We start from the raw sequence: 17154 nt of genomic DNA on the forward strand, positions 1-17154 counted from the left end.
CAGAGGAACAGATAAAGAAGTTGGGGCACATATTAATATATACAATGGAATATTAATGAGCCATTAAGAAGAATAAAATAATGCCACTTGAGCAACATGGATGGACCTACAGATTGTCATATTGAGTGAAGTAAGTTGGAGAAAGAGAAATATTGTATGATATCCCTTACATGTGGAATCTAAAAAAAAATGATACAAATGAACTTACTTACAAAACAAAAACAGACTCACAGACTTAGATAATGAACTTATGATTATGGGAAGAGGGGCTGTTAGCAAGTTAGGGATCAACATGTACACACTGTTATATTTTAAATGAATAACCAACAAGGATCTACTGTATAGCACAGGGATCTCTGCTCAATGTTATGGAACAATGGGAAAAGAATTTGAAAAACAATAGATACATGTACATGTATAATTGAGTCACTTTGCTGTATACCTGAAACTAATACCACATTGTGAATCAACCATACTCCAACATAAAGTAAAAAGTTTAAAAAAAAGAACAAATGAAAAAATTAGGGCGATTACTCTGGATTATCAGACTGAATCCAATGTAATCACATAAGTTCTTAAATCAGAAGTGGAAGTCTCAGAGATGATAAAGGAGAAGTCAAGAGAAATTTGAGAGTGAAAAGGACTAGAAACACTGGAATGTCACAAGCTGAGAATGACTCCCATCTGACAATTATTCATGAAAGAGCACTTCATTCCTACAACCAGAAGGAACTGGATTCTGCCAACAACTTGAATGAAACTAGAAGTGAATTCTCACTCAGAGACCCAGGTAAAAGTTTAGGTAAGTGGACACCTTGATTTCATTATGAGATCTTAAGCAGAGTACCCAACCAGCCACGCCCGACATCTGACCCAAAGAACTATAAGGAAATAAATGGGTATTGCTTTAGGCCACTGAATTTGTGGTAATTTGCTATGGGACCAATGGAATATTGCCCAATAACTTTATCTGTAGCTTTAGAAACAATGGGACCTCACTCTTGTGTTTTAATAACTTTTATCTGAAGATGGAGTATTGCTGAGAGGATTCTGCCTGCTTCTGAGTATTTTATTCCAACTATGCATTCCAAACCTAGAGAAATAACCGCAGGGTGGGTTTGGGGATTCCAATGATTACCCACCTCCATTGATTACTCTGAGTGGTGAATTACAGTGCTGCTTTATATCTCTAGAAATTTTTATCAGTTCAGAGTCAGTACCCAATAACTGTCCCAAAAGTATTTCTCTTGACCTGGTGCACAACCACCCTGGTAAATAGCCAGATCTTCCTAGGGGGGCGAACTATACAGTTCTGTATGGGCAGATCACTTTATGCAACAAGGTTCTTCCTCAAGGATTTCTCTTCATTCAAGAGCTAAATGAAATACAGAATAGGAACAAAGAATATGAAAACAATAGAAAAAACTAACAAAACTGAGGTTTCATTCTTTGAAAAAATACACATAATTGACAAAGTATCAGTAAGACTAACCAAGGAAAAAAGAGGATCCACATAAATAAAAATTTTAATTTATATTTTATTTTTTATTAGAAAACTGAAATTTACAATGTGTTTATATCACTCACTGAGTACATGGCATTTAAAAACAACATCATTACAGAAAGATAACAAAAATACAAAGTCTTAAAACCTACGGGATATGGAAAACTATCCACTGAGGCCTTAAATGTAGTACACTTTACATAAAAAGGAAAAGCAATGAGTATACAAGTATACAGCCAGTTTAAGAAGTTAGCAAAATAAACAGAATAATCATAAAGAAAAGAAAGCAACTAATACATACTAGGTATTAATGCAATAAAAATAAAGATAAAATTGAGAGGCTCAACAAAGTCAAAGCTGCCTTAAAAAGCTTCTCTAAAAAGGAAAACATCAGGTAACAATAATCAACAAGAAAAATCTTGCAAATAAACAATATAAAAGGAGTCTCCACAACTGAAATCACAGAAAGAAACATAATAGATAACTATGAACAACTTTGATGCTTTCAAACTGTGGTGCTGGAGAAGACTCTTGAGAGTCCTTTGGATAGAAAGGAGATCAAACCAGTCAATCCTAAAGGAAATCAACTCTGAATATTTATTGGAAGGACTAATGCTGAAGCTGAAGTTCCAATACTTTGGCCACCTGATGTGAAAAGCTAACTCATTAGAAAAGACCCTGATGCTAGGAAAGATTGAAGGCAGGAGGAGAAGGGGGCGACAGAGGATGATATGTTTGGATAGCATCACTGATTCAATGGACATGAGTTTGAGCAAATGCCAGGAGATACTGAAGGACAGGAAAGCCTGGCATGCTGCAGTCCATGGGTCAAAAAGAGTTGGATACAACTGAATGACTGAACAACTGAACAACAAAATGAACGACTAGATGCCAACACACTGCACAATCTAGATAAAAGGATAGATTTCTAGAAACATACAATCTACCAAGACTGAATCATGAAGAACTAGAAAATCTGATCAGAGTAAGATCTGAAGTAATGAGAAAGGAGCGTGAATCAGTAATCAAAAACCTCCCAAAAAAAGAAAAGTACATGACCAATTGTTTCACTGGTAGAGTTTAAAATTTTAAAGATGAGTTAACATCAATTCTTCTCAAACTCTTAACAAAAGCTGAAGAGAACACTCTCAAATTCATTTTACGAACTTATTTTTAAATTTTTTTTTAATTTCTTTTTACCAGCATTTCCCTGATATAAAAGCCAGATAAGGAAAGAAAAGAAGACAAGGAATGACAAGAAAAGAAACTACAGGCCAAAATCTCTGGTGAATATGGAATGCAAGAATTGACAACAAAATACTACAAGTCAAATATAACAGCACATTAAAAGATTCATACACTATGATCAAGTGGGATTTGTCCCTGTAATACAAGAATAGTTCTCTACACACAAATCAATATATGTCATCATCACATTAACATATGGAATGAAAGATTAAAATCATATATCATTTCAACAGATGAAAAAACAGCAAATTTGACAAATTGATAAAATTGACAAATTCAATCTCCATTCACAATTAAAAACAAAAAACTCTCAACAAACTGGGTATAGAAGGAATATATCTCAATGAAATAAAGTCACATATCACATGCCCACACCTTACTCAATGATGAAAGTTAAGAGCTTTTCCTGTAAGATCAGGAGTAAGACAAGACTATACACTTTCACCACTCCTATTCAACATAGTACTAGAAGTCCTAGTTAGAGCAATCAGGCAAAATAAGAGAAAGAAATAAAAGGCATCAGGATTGGAAAGAAGTAAAACCTTCTCTATGCAAAGATGACATTTTATATAGAGAAAATATTAAAGACTCCATCAAAATACTGGAAAGATCTAATTAATTAAAGCTAAAGTTGCAGGATACAAATATACAAAAATCTGTTGCATTTCTACATACTGATAACAAATATATAAAAAATTAAGATTAACAACCTCAGTTATATTATCATTAACAAAAATAAAATACTTAGAATAAATTTAATCAAGACCTTAAAGAGCTATCCACTGAAAATTATAAGACATGAAATGAAAAGATACCTCATGTTCATAAACTGAAAGAATTAATATTGCTAAAATTTCCATACAACTGAAAGCAATCCCTATCAAAATTCTAATAGCACTTTTTATAGAAATAGAATAAACAATCCTAAAATTTGTATGAAACCATAAAAGATCCCAAATAGCCAAAGTAATACTGAGAAAAAAGAACTAAGCTGGAGACATTACACTTTCTAACTTCAAACAATACTACAAAACTATAATAATTTAAAAAGTAGAGTATTGGCACAAAAACAAACACCAGATCAATGGGATGCCACAAAAAGCCAGAAGTAAACCCATGACTATACATGGTCTATTATTTTATGACAAAGGAGACAAGAACCAGGATATTCAATGAGGAAAGGACAGTCTCCCCAATAAACAATGTTGAACAAACATGCAAAACAGTGAAACCAATATTTTATACCACATACAGAAATCAATTCAATATGCATTGAATTCTTGAACATAAAATATCAAACCAAAGAACTCCCACAAGAAAATATAACCAGTACGTTCCTTAATATCACCCTAGGTGATTATTTTTTTAATTTGACATCAAAAGCAAAAGGAATGAAAGCAAAAACAAACAAGGGTAACTACATCAAACTACTTCCTCTGCATAGCAAAGCAAATGGGAGAAAATATTTACAAATCATATAGCTGATTAACAGATTAATATCCAAAAACATATAAAGAGTTCATACAACTGAATATCAATTAAAATAATCCAATTTAAAAATAGAGAGGATTGGAATAGATATTTTTCCCAAGAAGACATACAGGCCACAGGTATATAAAAAGGTATTCAACAACAACTAATCATCAGGAAAATGCAAATCAAGACAATAATTAGATATCACCTCATATTCGTTAGAACAGTTAACTACGAAAAAGACAAAACATAACAAGTGTTTGCAAGGATATGGACAAAAGGCAACCCCTGTGCACCACTGGCTGGAATGTAAATTGGTGCAGGCACTATGGAAACCAGTATGTAGGTTCCTCAAAAAAAATTAAAACAGAGCTATCATATAATTCAGGAATTCAGCTTCTCAGTATTTATGGAAAACACTAACTTTAAAAGATATATGCACCTCTATGTTCACTGCAGCATCATTTATAATAGATTAAAAGTATTAGATCTGAAAGACAGAGTGCCTGAAGAACTATGGACTGAGGTTCATAACTCTCTACAGGAGGTGGTGACCAAAATCATCCCCAAGAAAAAGAAATGCAAGAAGGCAAAACAGTTGCCTGAGGAGGCCTTACAAATAGAAGAGAAAAGGAGAGAAGTGAAAGACACGGAGAATTGGAAAGATACACCGATCTGAATTCAGAGTTCCAAAAAATAGCAGGAGAGACAAGAAAGTCTTCTTGTGTGAACAATGAAAAGAAACAGAGGAAAGAACTAGAATGGGAAAGACTAGAGACCTCTTCAAGAAAAGTGGAGATACCAAGGGAACATTTCATGGGCACAAATGATGGGCACAAAAAATGACAAAAATGACAAGGACCAAACAGAAGCAGAAGATATTAAGAATAGGTGGCAAGAATACACAGAGGAATTGTACAGAAAAAGTCTTAAAGACCCAGATAACCATGATGGTGTGATCACTCACTTAGAGCCAGACATCCTGGAGTGTGAATTCAAGTGGACCTTAGGAAGCACTACCATGAACAAAGCTAGGGGAGGTGACAGAATTCTAGGTGAGTTATTTCAAATCCTAAAAGATGATGCTGCGGAAGTGCTGCAGTCAGTATGTCAGCAAAGTTGGAAAACTCAGCAGTAGCTGCAGGACTAGAAAAGGTCATTTTTTCATTTCAGTCCTGAAGAAAGACAATGCCAAAGAATGTTCAAATGACTGTACAACTGCCTTCATTTCACATGCTAGCAAGGTAATGCTCAAAATCCTTCAATTGGGCTTCCCTGGTGGCTCAGAGGTTAACGCGTCTGCCTCCAATGCGGGAGACCCGGGTTCGATCCCTGGGTCAGGAAGATCCCCTGGAGAAGAAAAATGGTAACCCACTCCAGTATTCTTGCTTGGAGAATCCCATGGATGGAGAAGCCTGGTAGGCTACAGTCCACGGGGTCGCAAAGAGTCGGACACGACTGAGCGACTGAACAGAACAGAACAGAACAGAAGACTTCAATAGGATGTGACCCGAGAATTTCCAGATGTTCAAGCTGGATTTAGAAAAAGCAGAGGAACCAGAGATCAAATTGCTAACATGCGATGGATCAGAGACAAAGCAAGAGAACTCCAGAAAAACATCTACTTCTGCTTTATTGACCACACTAAAGCCTTTGACGGTGTGGATCACAACGAACTATGGAAACTGCTTAAAGAGATGGGAATATCAGACCACCTTACCTGCCTCCTAAGAAACCTGCATGCAGCTCAAGAAGCAACAGTTAGAACCGGACATAGAACAATGGACTGGTTCAAAATTGGGAAAGGAGTACATCAAGGCTGTATGTTTTCACCTGCTTATTTAACTTATATGCAGAGTATATTCTGAAAAATGCTGGCCTGGATGAAGCACAAGCTGGTATCACAACTGCCGGGAGAAACACCAACAACCTCAGATATGCAGATGACACCACCCTAACAGCAGAAAGAGAAGATGAACTAAAAGGCTTCTTGATGAAAGTGAAACAGGAAAGTGAAAAAGCTGGCTTAACACTCAACATTCAAATAACTAATATCATAGCATCTGGTCCCATCATTTCAGAGCAAATAGATGGGGAAAAAGTGGAAACAGCGGCAGATTTTATTTTCTTGAGCTCCAAAATCACTGTGGACAATGACTGAAGCCATGAAATTAAAAGACACTTGCTCCTTGGAAGGAAAGTTATGACAAACCTAGACAGCATATTTAAAAGCAAAAACATCACCTTTGATGACAAAGGTCTGTCTAGTCAAAGCTATAGTTTTTCCAGTAGTCATCTACGGATTTGAGAGTTGTACCATAAAGAAGGCTGAGTGCCAAAGAATTGATGCTTTTGAACTGTGGTGCTGGTGAAGATTGTTGAGAGTCCTTTGGACAGCCAGGAGATCAAACCAGTCAATCCTAAAGAAATCAACCTTGAATATCCATTGGAAAGACTGATGCTGAAACTGAAGCTCCCATACTTTGGCCACTTGATACAAGAGTCAACTCACTGGAAAATACCCTGATGCTGGGAAAGACTGACAGCAGAAGGAGAAGGGGAAGACAGAAGATGAGATGGTTGGATGGCATCACTGACTTGATGGACATGAGTTTGAGCCAGCTCCAGGAGTTGGTGATGGACAGGGAAGCTGGGCATGCTGCAGTCCATGGGGTCACAAAGAGTCAGACACGACTGAGTGACTGAACAATGGTGCTATAGAAACAACCTAAATATCCACTGAAAGATAAATGGACAAAGAATATGTTGTGTGTATATACAATAGAATATTCGTCCCTAAAAGAGAAGGAAATCTTGTCATTTGTGACAACCTGATGAACCCTTGAGGGCACGGTGATTAGTGAAATACATCAAACAGAAAGACAATACATTATGATATCCCTTATATGTCAAATATAAAAAACAAAAAAATAAGCTCATAGATAGAGCAAACTGGTGGTTGCCAGAGGTGAGGGTGGATGAAATGAGTGAAGGGAGTCAAACTGTACAAACTTCCAGTTATTAAATAAGTAAGTCATTACAATGTAACATGGTAACTACACTTGATAATACTACATTATATATTTGAAAATGCTAAGAGATTAGATATTAAAACTTCTCATCACAAAAAAAGAATTGTAATTACGTGTGGTGAAGTGAAGTGAAATAAAGTGTGAAGTCACTCAGTCATGTCCAACTCTTTGTGACCCCATAGACTGTAGCCTACCAGGCTTCTCTGTCCATGGGATTTTCCTTGCACGAGTACTGGAGTGGGTTGCCATTTCCTTCTCCAATTACGTGTGGTGATGGATGTTAAAAAGATTTATTGTTGTAATCATTTTACAACATATAAAAATATCAAATTATTATGTTGTATCCACCTGAAACTAACACAGTATTACATCTTAATAAAACATTTTAAAAAATTGAGGGAAGCTTTATTTTAAAAGAAAAAAATTTTGTATCTCAACTCCGGTGGAATAATTTAGAATGGATCTATAAGTGAAGACGGCATGTAAACTAATGAAAAATCAGTAAAGATCCCACAAAGTAAACAAAGAAAGAAAACTGAAAAGTAAATAAATTAACGAGTTCCGGAACTTCATGAATGATTAAATCAAAACAAATTCCATCTATAAAATTAAAAATGATCAAAATTAGAACATTTATTGCTATCAATGGCATGTTAAAACAGAAACTCCTATATCTCTATTGTGAATGGAAATTACTAGAATCGTTTGAGAAAATATAGGCATAATCAATTTTACTAGTGTTTATTCTTCATAACCAGAGAAGGCAATGGCAAGCCACTCCAGTATTCTTGCCTAAAAAATCCCGTGGATGGAGGAGCCTGGTAGGCTGCAGTCCATGGGGTCGCTACTAGTCGGACACGACTGAGCGACTTCACTTTCACTTTTCACTTTCACACATTGGAGAAGGAAATGGCAACCCATTCCAGTGTCTTGCCTGGAGAATCCCAGGGACGGGGGAGCCTGGTGGGCTTCTGTCTATGGGGTCACACAGAGTCGGACACGACTGAAGTGACTTAGCAGCAGCAGCATTCTTCATAACTTAATACCACTCATGGGAATCTATTGTAAGAATATCAGTTACAACACAAAGATTTCTCTGTGCTCTCATATTAGAAACATTCATAATGCCTAACAACAAAGAATAGCAAGGAGAGATAAGAAACCCTTCCTCAATCATCAGTTCAAAGAAATAGAGGAAAACAGCAGAACAGGAAACACTAGATATCTCTTCAAGAAAATTAGATAACAAGGGAATATTTCATGCCTCAGTTCAGTTCAGTTGCTCAGTCGTGTCTGATTCCTTGCGACCCCATGAATCGCAGCATGCCAGGCCTCCCTGTCCATCATCAACACCCAGAGTTTACCCAAACTCATGTCCATCGAGTCGGTGATGCCATCCAACCATCTCATCCTCTGTCATCCCCTTCTCCTCTGGCCCCCAATCCCTCCCAGCATCAGGGTCTTTTCCAGTGAGTCAGTTCTTCATATCACATGGCCAAAGAATTGGCGTTTCAGCTTCAGCATCAGTCCTTCCAATGAACACCCAGGACAGACCTCCTTTAGGATGGACTGGTTGGATCTCCTTGCAGTTCAAAGGACTCTCAAGAGTCTTCTCCAGCACCACAGTTCAAAAGCATCAATTCTTCGGTGCTCTGCTTTCTTCACATTCCAACTCTCACATTCATACTTGACCACTAGAAAAACCATAGCCTTGACTATACGGACCTTTGTTGGCAAAGTAATGTCTCTGCTTTTGAATATGCTATCTAGGCTGCTCATAACTTCCCTTCCAAGGAGTAAGAGTCTTTGAATTTCATGGCTGCAATCACCATCTGCAGCGATTTTGGAGACCACAAAAATAAAGTCTGACACTGTTTCCACTGTTTCCCTATCTATTTCCCATGAAGTGATGGGACCAGATGCCATGATCTTTGTTTTCTGAATGTTGAGCTTCAAGCCAACTTTTTCACTCTCCTCTTTCACTTTCATCAAGAGGCTTTTGAGTTCCTCTTCACTTTCTGCCATAAGGGTGGTGTCATTGCACATCTGAGGTTATTGATATTTCTCCTGGCAATCTTGATTCTAGCTTGTGCATCTTCCAGTCCAGCGTTTCTCATGATGTACTCTGTATATAAGTTAAATAAGCAGGGTAACAATATACAGCCTTGACATACTCCTTTCCTGATTTGGAACCAGTCTGTTGTTCCAAGTCCAGTTCTGTTTCTTCCTGACCTGCATATTGGTTTCTCAAGAGGCAGGTCAGGTGGTCTGGTATTCCCATTTCTTTCAGAATTTTCCACAGTTTATTGTGATCCACACAGTCAAAGGCTTTGGCATAGTCAATAAAGCAGAAATAGACGTTTTTCATGCATAGACTGGCTCAATAAAAGACAGAAACGGTATGGATATAACAGAAGCAAAAGATATTAAGACAAGGTGGCAAGAATACACAGAACTGTACAAAAAAGATCATGAACCAGATGACCATGATAGTGTGATCACTCACCTAGAGCCAGACATCCTGGAATGCAAAAGCAAGTGGGCCTTAAGAAGCATCACTATGAACAAAGCTAGTGGAGGTGACAGAATTCCAGTTGAGTTATTTCAAATTCTAAAAGATGATGCTGTGAAAGTGCTGCACTCAATAGGTCAGCAAATTTGGAAAGTCAGCAGTGGTCACAGGACTGGAAAAGGTCAGTTTTCATTCCAATCCCAAAGAAAGGCAATACCAAAGAACGTTCAAAGTACCGCTCAATTGCAGTCATCTCACACGCCAGCAAAGTAATGCTCAAAATTTTCCAAGCAAGGCTTCAACAATATGTGAACCATGAACTTTCAGATGTTCAAGCTGGTTTTAGAACAGGCAGAGGAACCAGAGATCAAATTGCCAACATCTACTGGATCATGGAGAAAGCAAGAGAGTTCCAGAAAAACATCTATTTCTGCTTCATTGACTATGCCAAAGCCTTTGACTGTATGGATCACAACAAACTGTGGAAAATTATGAAAGAGATGGGAATACCAGACCACCTGACCTGCCTCTTGAGAAATCTGTATGCAGTTCAGGAAGCAACATTTAGAACTGGACATGGAACAACAGACTGGTTCCAAATAGGAAAAGGAGTATGTCAAGGCTGTACATTGTCACCCTGCTTATTAACTTATATGCAGAGTATATCATGAGAAATGCTGGGATGGAAGAAGCACAAGCTGGAATCAAGATTGCCGGGAGAAATATCAATAATCTCAGATATGCAGATGACACCAGCCTTATGGCAGAAAGTGAAGAACTCAAAAGCCTCTTGATGAAAGTGAAAGAGGAGAGTGAAAAAAATGGCTCAAAGTTCAACATTTAGAAAACTAAGATTATGGCATCCAGTCCCATCACTTCTTGGCAAATAGATGGGGACATAGTGGAAACTGGCTGACTTTATTTTGGGGGGCTTCAAAATCACTGCAGATGGTACTGCAGCCATGAAATTAAAAGATGCTTCCTCCTTGGAAGAAAAGTTATGAGCAACCTAGACAGCATATTAAATAGCAGAGACATTACTTTGCCAACAAAGGTCCATCTAGTCAAGGCTATGGTTTTTCCAGTAGTCATGTATGGACGTGAGAGTTGTACTATAAAGAAAGCTGAGCACTGAAGAATTGATGCTTTTGAACTGTGGTGTTGGAGAAGACTTTTGAGAGTCCCTTGGACTGCAAGGAGATCAAATCAGTCCATCCTAAAGGAGATCAATCCTGAGTGTTCATTGGAAGGACTGATGTTGAAGATGAAACTCCAGTACTTTGGCCACCTGATGCGAAGAACTGATTCATTGGAAAAGACCCTGATGCTGGGAAAGACTGAGGCAGGAGCAGAAGGGGATGACAGAGGATGAGATGGTTGGATGGCATCACCAACTCAGTGGACATGAGTTTGAGTAAACTCTGGGTGTTGGTGATGGACAGGGAGGCCTGGCGTGATGCAGTCCATGGGGTCACAAAGAGTCAGACATGACTGAGCAATTCAACTGCAATGAACTGAACAATAAAAAGTGGTTTAAGTAAGTTTATTAGAGTACTTTCATGTCAGGACATATTTTTAGACCATTTTGAATATATTCATTAAGAGTTTTAACAATCTGTCAAAATATGTGTAACTATTTTAAGCAAAAAAGAAAAGCAAAATCATATATCTGGCATGAGCATAATAACGTAAAAGGAAGCACTGAAAAAAAAACTGGAAGTATATCAAGTGACTGTTACTCAAAAGTAAAACTAAGTTGAATTTTATATTTTCTACTTTGCATTTTTACATTTAAAATAAAAACCGTGTATTACTTCTATTAAAAGGTCTTCCATTTTTAAAAAGTCCCATACTCGTACACATCCCTTCTCCCCCCAGATATCAAATAATGGGTAAGATTTTCAACAATCAGATCAGAAAAACTGAAAGAGCTAAGAGTAATTGAAGAGTAGCAATTGGGCTACAAAAGGTGCTGAGATGGAACACTGTTTCTGTCTCCAGAGTCTTTGGAAGCCCAGTAAGGACAGAAGGAAGAAGCAGAGGCTGGAGGTGAGGCAGAGATATCAGGGTTCATAGACAAAGATTATGAAGATGGACTGGTGTAAGCATCAGTAACCCAGACAAAAGGCTGAGGAGCAAGGTATCAAGGAGTCATCTGAATAGAAGGCCTGGGGGCACTGGAAGCACAGGGAAAGCTTCCCGCTGAGCCAGATTTGGTCAAAGAGTGAGAGTGAGCAGGGAAGGGAGGTACAGTAGCAGAGGGTGCTGAGCATCCTTACACTTCCCCAGAGTCAGGCCTCCCATCCACCAGCTGCAAAATATCCAACTTTGTTCACCCTCCCTCTTATGTCACCAGATCTCTTCAGCCTGAAGTAAGATCCATGTGGCTATTAGACCAAAGAGCCCCTACACAAAAAGCAAAAAAAAAAGTGAAACTCACCAGTCAAAGCCATTGTATTCATTTGATGATTCTACCCACATGAACACCAAAAGCACAGACATGCAAAATGAAATGACCAGACATGGGTAAAATAATCGTTCTCTCTGGAAACAGAAAGAAGAAAGTATAATTAAGTTCCATTTACTCATGGTATCTCAGCAACATCTGCATACACTCATCAGAGGTCTGCATAGCTGCAGTGCAGCATCACCCTCCCCAGGCTAGAGAGACCTCTATATTCTTTTATCCCTATGGAAACTTGTATAAGCCTATTTATAACATTTATTACACTGAAATGCAATCATGTTTTTATCTGATGCAAATTTCTTCTTTGAGAAAAAGGAACTTTTGTTACAAATCTCTGTATTGCCAGTGTCTAGCACAGTTCCTTAAATGAAGCTGGCTCTTTGTAACCATCTGTTGAATTCATCCACCTCCTGTCTACCAAATGTTTGTTCAGTGATTCATTCACTGAGTAACTCATTCATTCATTATTCATCAGGTCATTTAGTCATTTATCTTCCCACATTTGAGGAAGGAGAGAAGTAGGTTAGGGAATAAACTTTTTTTTTGAGTATTTTGCACAAATACAGTGCCAGGGATTTCACAAGCTACTTTCATTTTCTTCATTTCTCAATACAGTTATATAAGGTATTGGTAACCTCATGTTGCAGAAGAGAGAACTAAGTCTCAGAGAAGTAAAAGTAATTCACTCAAGGTCACACACCCAAGAAGTATCAGATGCATTGCCCAGATCCATGAGCCCAAAGCCAAGATGGAGGATATCTTTATGGAGAAGGTGTACAAACTAAGTCTTGAAGGTGACTCCCTGCACTGAAAATTGTATCACAAATCAACCAAATCAGAGGTTGTCAAACCCTTCCTGGGAACATTAGGTTTAATTTGCTACCTGAGTAATAATCCTAACACTTCTATATCACATGGATGAAAAATTCTGTTTCTTTGTGTCTTTCACACTGCCTGTATTCTGAAAAATATGGATTTAATAATCCCTGCCTTGTGCAAAACATGGGGTTACTGTGAAGTAAGAATTAAGAAATAAAATAGAAAACATAGAGTACTGACAGACCCATTCTGATGAGAGACATTATAGGTATCAAGGCACTAAACCACAACTTCTGCAGTGTAGGAAGCTGAAGAGAAGAGGTTTTGACTCAGGTTATACTCATTCTCTGTGTGGACTTTGATAAACATGTATCAGATAAAGTTACTCCCCTGCTTACAAGCCTCCCAGATCTTCCCACTATACAAAAACATAATCCCAACTCCTCACCGTGACCCAAAGGTGCACATGATCAAGGCTTGTCCATCCCTGACCTCATCCCACTCTACACATCAACTCCATTTCTGAACTCCAGCCATGCTGGCTTTCTGTTTCTAGAATACGACCAAATCTGTTCCCACCTCAAGAGTTTCACAGTTCCTGGTTTCTGTTCCTGGAGTATTTTTGCCCCCAGATGTATACATGGCTGGCTCCACCTTTATATTTGAGATTGCTCACATGACATTGCTTCAAAGCAGTCTTCTCTAACCAGGTTCCCATCCACCTAACCCATTTTCCTATGTCTTATCTTCAAAGCTCTTATCACTGTCTGAAACCATCTTTCTTCGTTACTGTTTATTACCTAACTCATCCCACTAGAATGTGAGGTATAGGAAGGCCAGAAGCCTTAGTGGTCTTACTCACTTACACACATCAATAAATTTGTTCTTGTTGAATAAACACATCTCCTTATTTTGATTCTCACTGTTGTCACTCTTGCTCAAAAATTCAAAGGCTCCCCACTATTTACAGGACAAAGTTCAAATATTTTAGGCTGACATAAAGATGCTGCATAATTAGATTAAAATATTCCTTTCCAGTCTGATCACTTACCATTTATCACCTTACCTGCTCATAAATTCAATACTGGAAATTTGTTTTTCCCTAAACACACCACTGTGCTTCTCTTATCTCTGGACTTCTGACTACTGATTTCCTCCACCCAGAATCCCCTATACCATTATTCCTGTAAGTGGAAGATGACTTCACAAGTCAGTGACTCCAAGAACAGTAAAATGACAGCTAACATTTATTGCTAACTGTATGCAGGCCCAGTTCTAAGTATTTACACATTTTATCTCTTCTTTCCTCCCAACAAACTCCATTGGTGGGCACTGCTGCTACCATCTCCATCATTCAAATGAGGAATCAATCACTGGAACGTTAGGTAACTGGCCAAAGTCCCACAGTGGTTAAGCTCTAGTTTGGAGATAGTCAATGACGAAGTCATAAGTTGAATCCAGCCAGCCTTTCCCCAGAACACAAGGAATTTGTTCTTTTGCTATATGTTAGACTTCTACCTCTGAGCATAAACAGGACCTTGAGAATTGCCCAGGGACTTTGAAAATTGTATAGTTTAACTCCCTCTGGAGAGAGGCTCAGAGATGACATATAACCAGCCCTAAAGCAGAGCTGGAACAAGCACCAAAACGTACTTTTCCATTATACCACACTGCCTCCAATGCCACCTTTCCTAGGAAGCCTACCTTTTTCTTTCATTCAATGTCCTTTATAGCTTTGTAACTTACTTCATCATTCCTAAGTAATAAATATTTGTTGCATCAATTTGCTGTTCTCCATTTTTACCATCACTTCACTAGTCCAGGACACCAACATCTCTAACCTTGATCACTACTGTTGCTTTTCTCTTTGAAGGCAAAGATACCTTTCTGCATTACTCTCGTACTGTCTAATGCATCTTCCACATGATCCAATAATCATTCCAAAACATAGTTCAGAAAACAGTAATAGCTTAAAATCTTTAGGGACTCTCAATTCCCTACATGGAAAAAGTCAAATTCTTAAAACCACACTACATCTACCAACTCCCTCTCTACGTTCACTTCCCATCACTTCTCATCTTCTGCTCCACCTAAAATAAACCTCAGACCAAACCTTTTGACTCCTCCTCCAATACCATTTCTTTTGCCACCCTCTATTCTTTATCTATCCAATTCTTAATCACATGTCACAATCTAAACAAAGTTATTTTCAGCTCCCTCCCTTGCAACATGGACAAAGACATGCATGCATATGAATACATACACACAATTATACCATTTCTCTCAATATATTGAGATTAAATGTATACTTGTCTTTTCCTCTAGTAGACTGTGAATTCCTTGAGAGTAGGTACAATGCCTGAGGAACTTGTGTTGTCCTCAGTCACTGGTATAGAAACCAAATATCTGGGCGGGGGTGGGGGGGAAAATACATGGACTAAAGGACACTCATGCCTAATAGGAAGCCTCCCATTCCCACCGCTTTCCTTGAGCTACATAATATGGTCGTCCTTTTCTCACTTCAGTGTGCTCATCATTTCATCTCTTACATCACAGTGCCCACCACAGAGGCCCAAAATATGGCTTAAAGAAAGAAAGAGGTGCTCAGTGAGGATATATCACATGCTACCACTCAGCCTTACCAGTGATCCTTCATTAGAGAAAATCAAATACTTGCCTGACCAATAATAAAGGAGCACCTTATTTCCTACCTGCTGGTTTTTGTTTTTCATAAGCACAGCTCCTTTGGGAAACTCACACTGAAGAGAGATTTAAAAATTCAACTATTCCTATACTCCACAGCCAAGAACATCTGATTGACCTAGATCTCACTTCTTCTTCCAGGTTCACTTATTAATAAAAGAAAAGATGAATAAGTGAACAACAGAATGACAAGAAAGAAATTAATAATAAAAGTGAAAGAAAACAAGCACAGGTTTCAGTAAATTAACTGTGGCAGACCTTTCACAGAAGAACTAGAGCCCCTGCCCAGTCCTGAAGACTTTAGTGAACCTGTATGAGGGTAGGAACCAGCCCAAGTTTCCCAAATTAAGAAAATATGGTCCAGCTTCTTCCCATGTCTCTGTACCAAAGAGCAGCACTGTCCATGTTTAAATTTTTTCTCCTGTTTGATTTTCCAATGGCAGCTGTAGCAGCCAATAATGCTGGTAACAAAGCATTTATAGTTGAAGATGTGTAAAATCCATGGAGTATCCTTTTTTTGTTTTCTTGTCTGGCTCTGAGGATCAACCTTGTTGGCCTTCATAGGCATGGTTCACCTTTTTGCTGTAATGACAAATAAAACAATTAGGATCGAGTAGTGTCTTCAAATGTTTCCTACCCTACTATTCTATAGAAAGTTCCATCAAAATAGATGGATTTTTAAAAGTTTTTATAATCTAGGATAATGCACTGGATTTGGTGTAGAAGAGAGCTTCATCCTATCTCTCCCACTATCTAGATGAGTGTTTCCTGCAGTCATTGCACCATTTGAAGTTTAGTTTTCCCAGCTCTAAAAACAGGACCATATTTTCTGCCCTAGCCAACTAATAGACACTGAAGGCATCAAATTCACTAATATGGAAAGTAAAATGTTTTTTTTAACTTTATTATGCTTTTGAAATAACCTGAAAACTTAGGCAACATGCTGCTGCTGCTAAGTCACTTCAGTCGTGTCCGACTCTGTGTGACCCCATAGACGGAAGTCCACCAGGCTCCCCCGTCCCTGGGATTCTCCAGGCAAGAACACTGGAGTGGGTTGCCATTTCCTTCTCCAATGTGTGAAAGTGAAAAGTGAAAGTGAAGTCGCTCAGTCGTGTCCGACCCTTAGCGACCCCACGGACTGCAGCCTACCAGGCTCCTCCATCCATGGGATTTTCCAGGCAAGAGTACTGGAATGGCTTGCCATTGCCTTCTCCATTAGGCAACATGAGGGAGTTATAAAAAACACAGTCTTTGACTAATAAGTGTCTCAGACACACAGCTGCCTGCCCTTCATAATCAGATGCTTTAAAACACTGATAAAGAGAAAAATCTCAAAACTAGCTAGCAAAGAAGACATATTACATGTAGAGGAAAAAAGGTAAGAATGTCTTCTTAA

The 17154-nt window shown here is 38.3% G+C and overlaps 1 protein-coding gene across 1 annotated transcript in view; it reads right to left on the bottom strand.

The window, feature by feature from the left end:
* The window catches only part of LOC129548373 (glycerophosphodiester phosphodiesterase 6-like), a 145673-nt gene extending 129347 nt beyond the window's left edge, over positions 1-16326 (bottom strand). The window contains exons 1-2 of the mRNA XM_088832138.1: positions 16144-16326; positions 12210-12313 (exon numbers count right to left, since the gene is read on the bottom strand). Of these exons, the coding sequence (XP_088688264.1) occupies positions 12210-12313; positions 16144-16326 (287 nt within the window). The remainder of the gene's footprint in view (positions 1-12209; positions 12314-16143) is intronic.
* Between the last annotated feature and the right edge of the window lie 828 nt (positions 16327-17154).

This window comes from Moschus berezovskii, chromosome 25, assembly GCF_049115385.1.
Source record: "Moschus berezovskii isolate FMDL1 chromosome 25, NW_MosBer_1.0, whole genome shotgun sequence".
NCBI classification, from domain to species: domain Eukaryota; kingdom Metazoa; phylum Chordata; class Mammalia; order Artiodactyla; family Moschidae; genus Moschus; species Moschus berezovskii.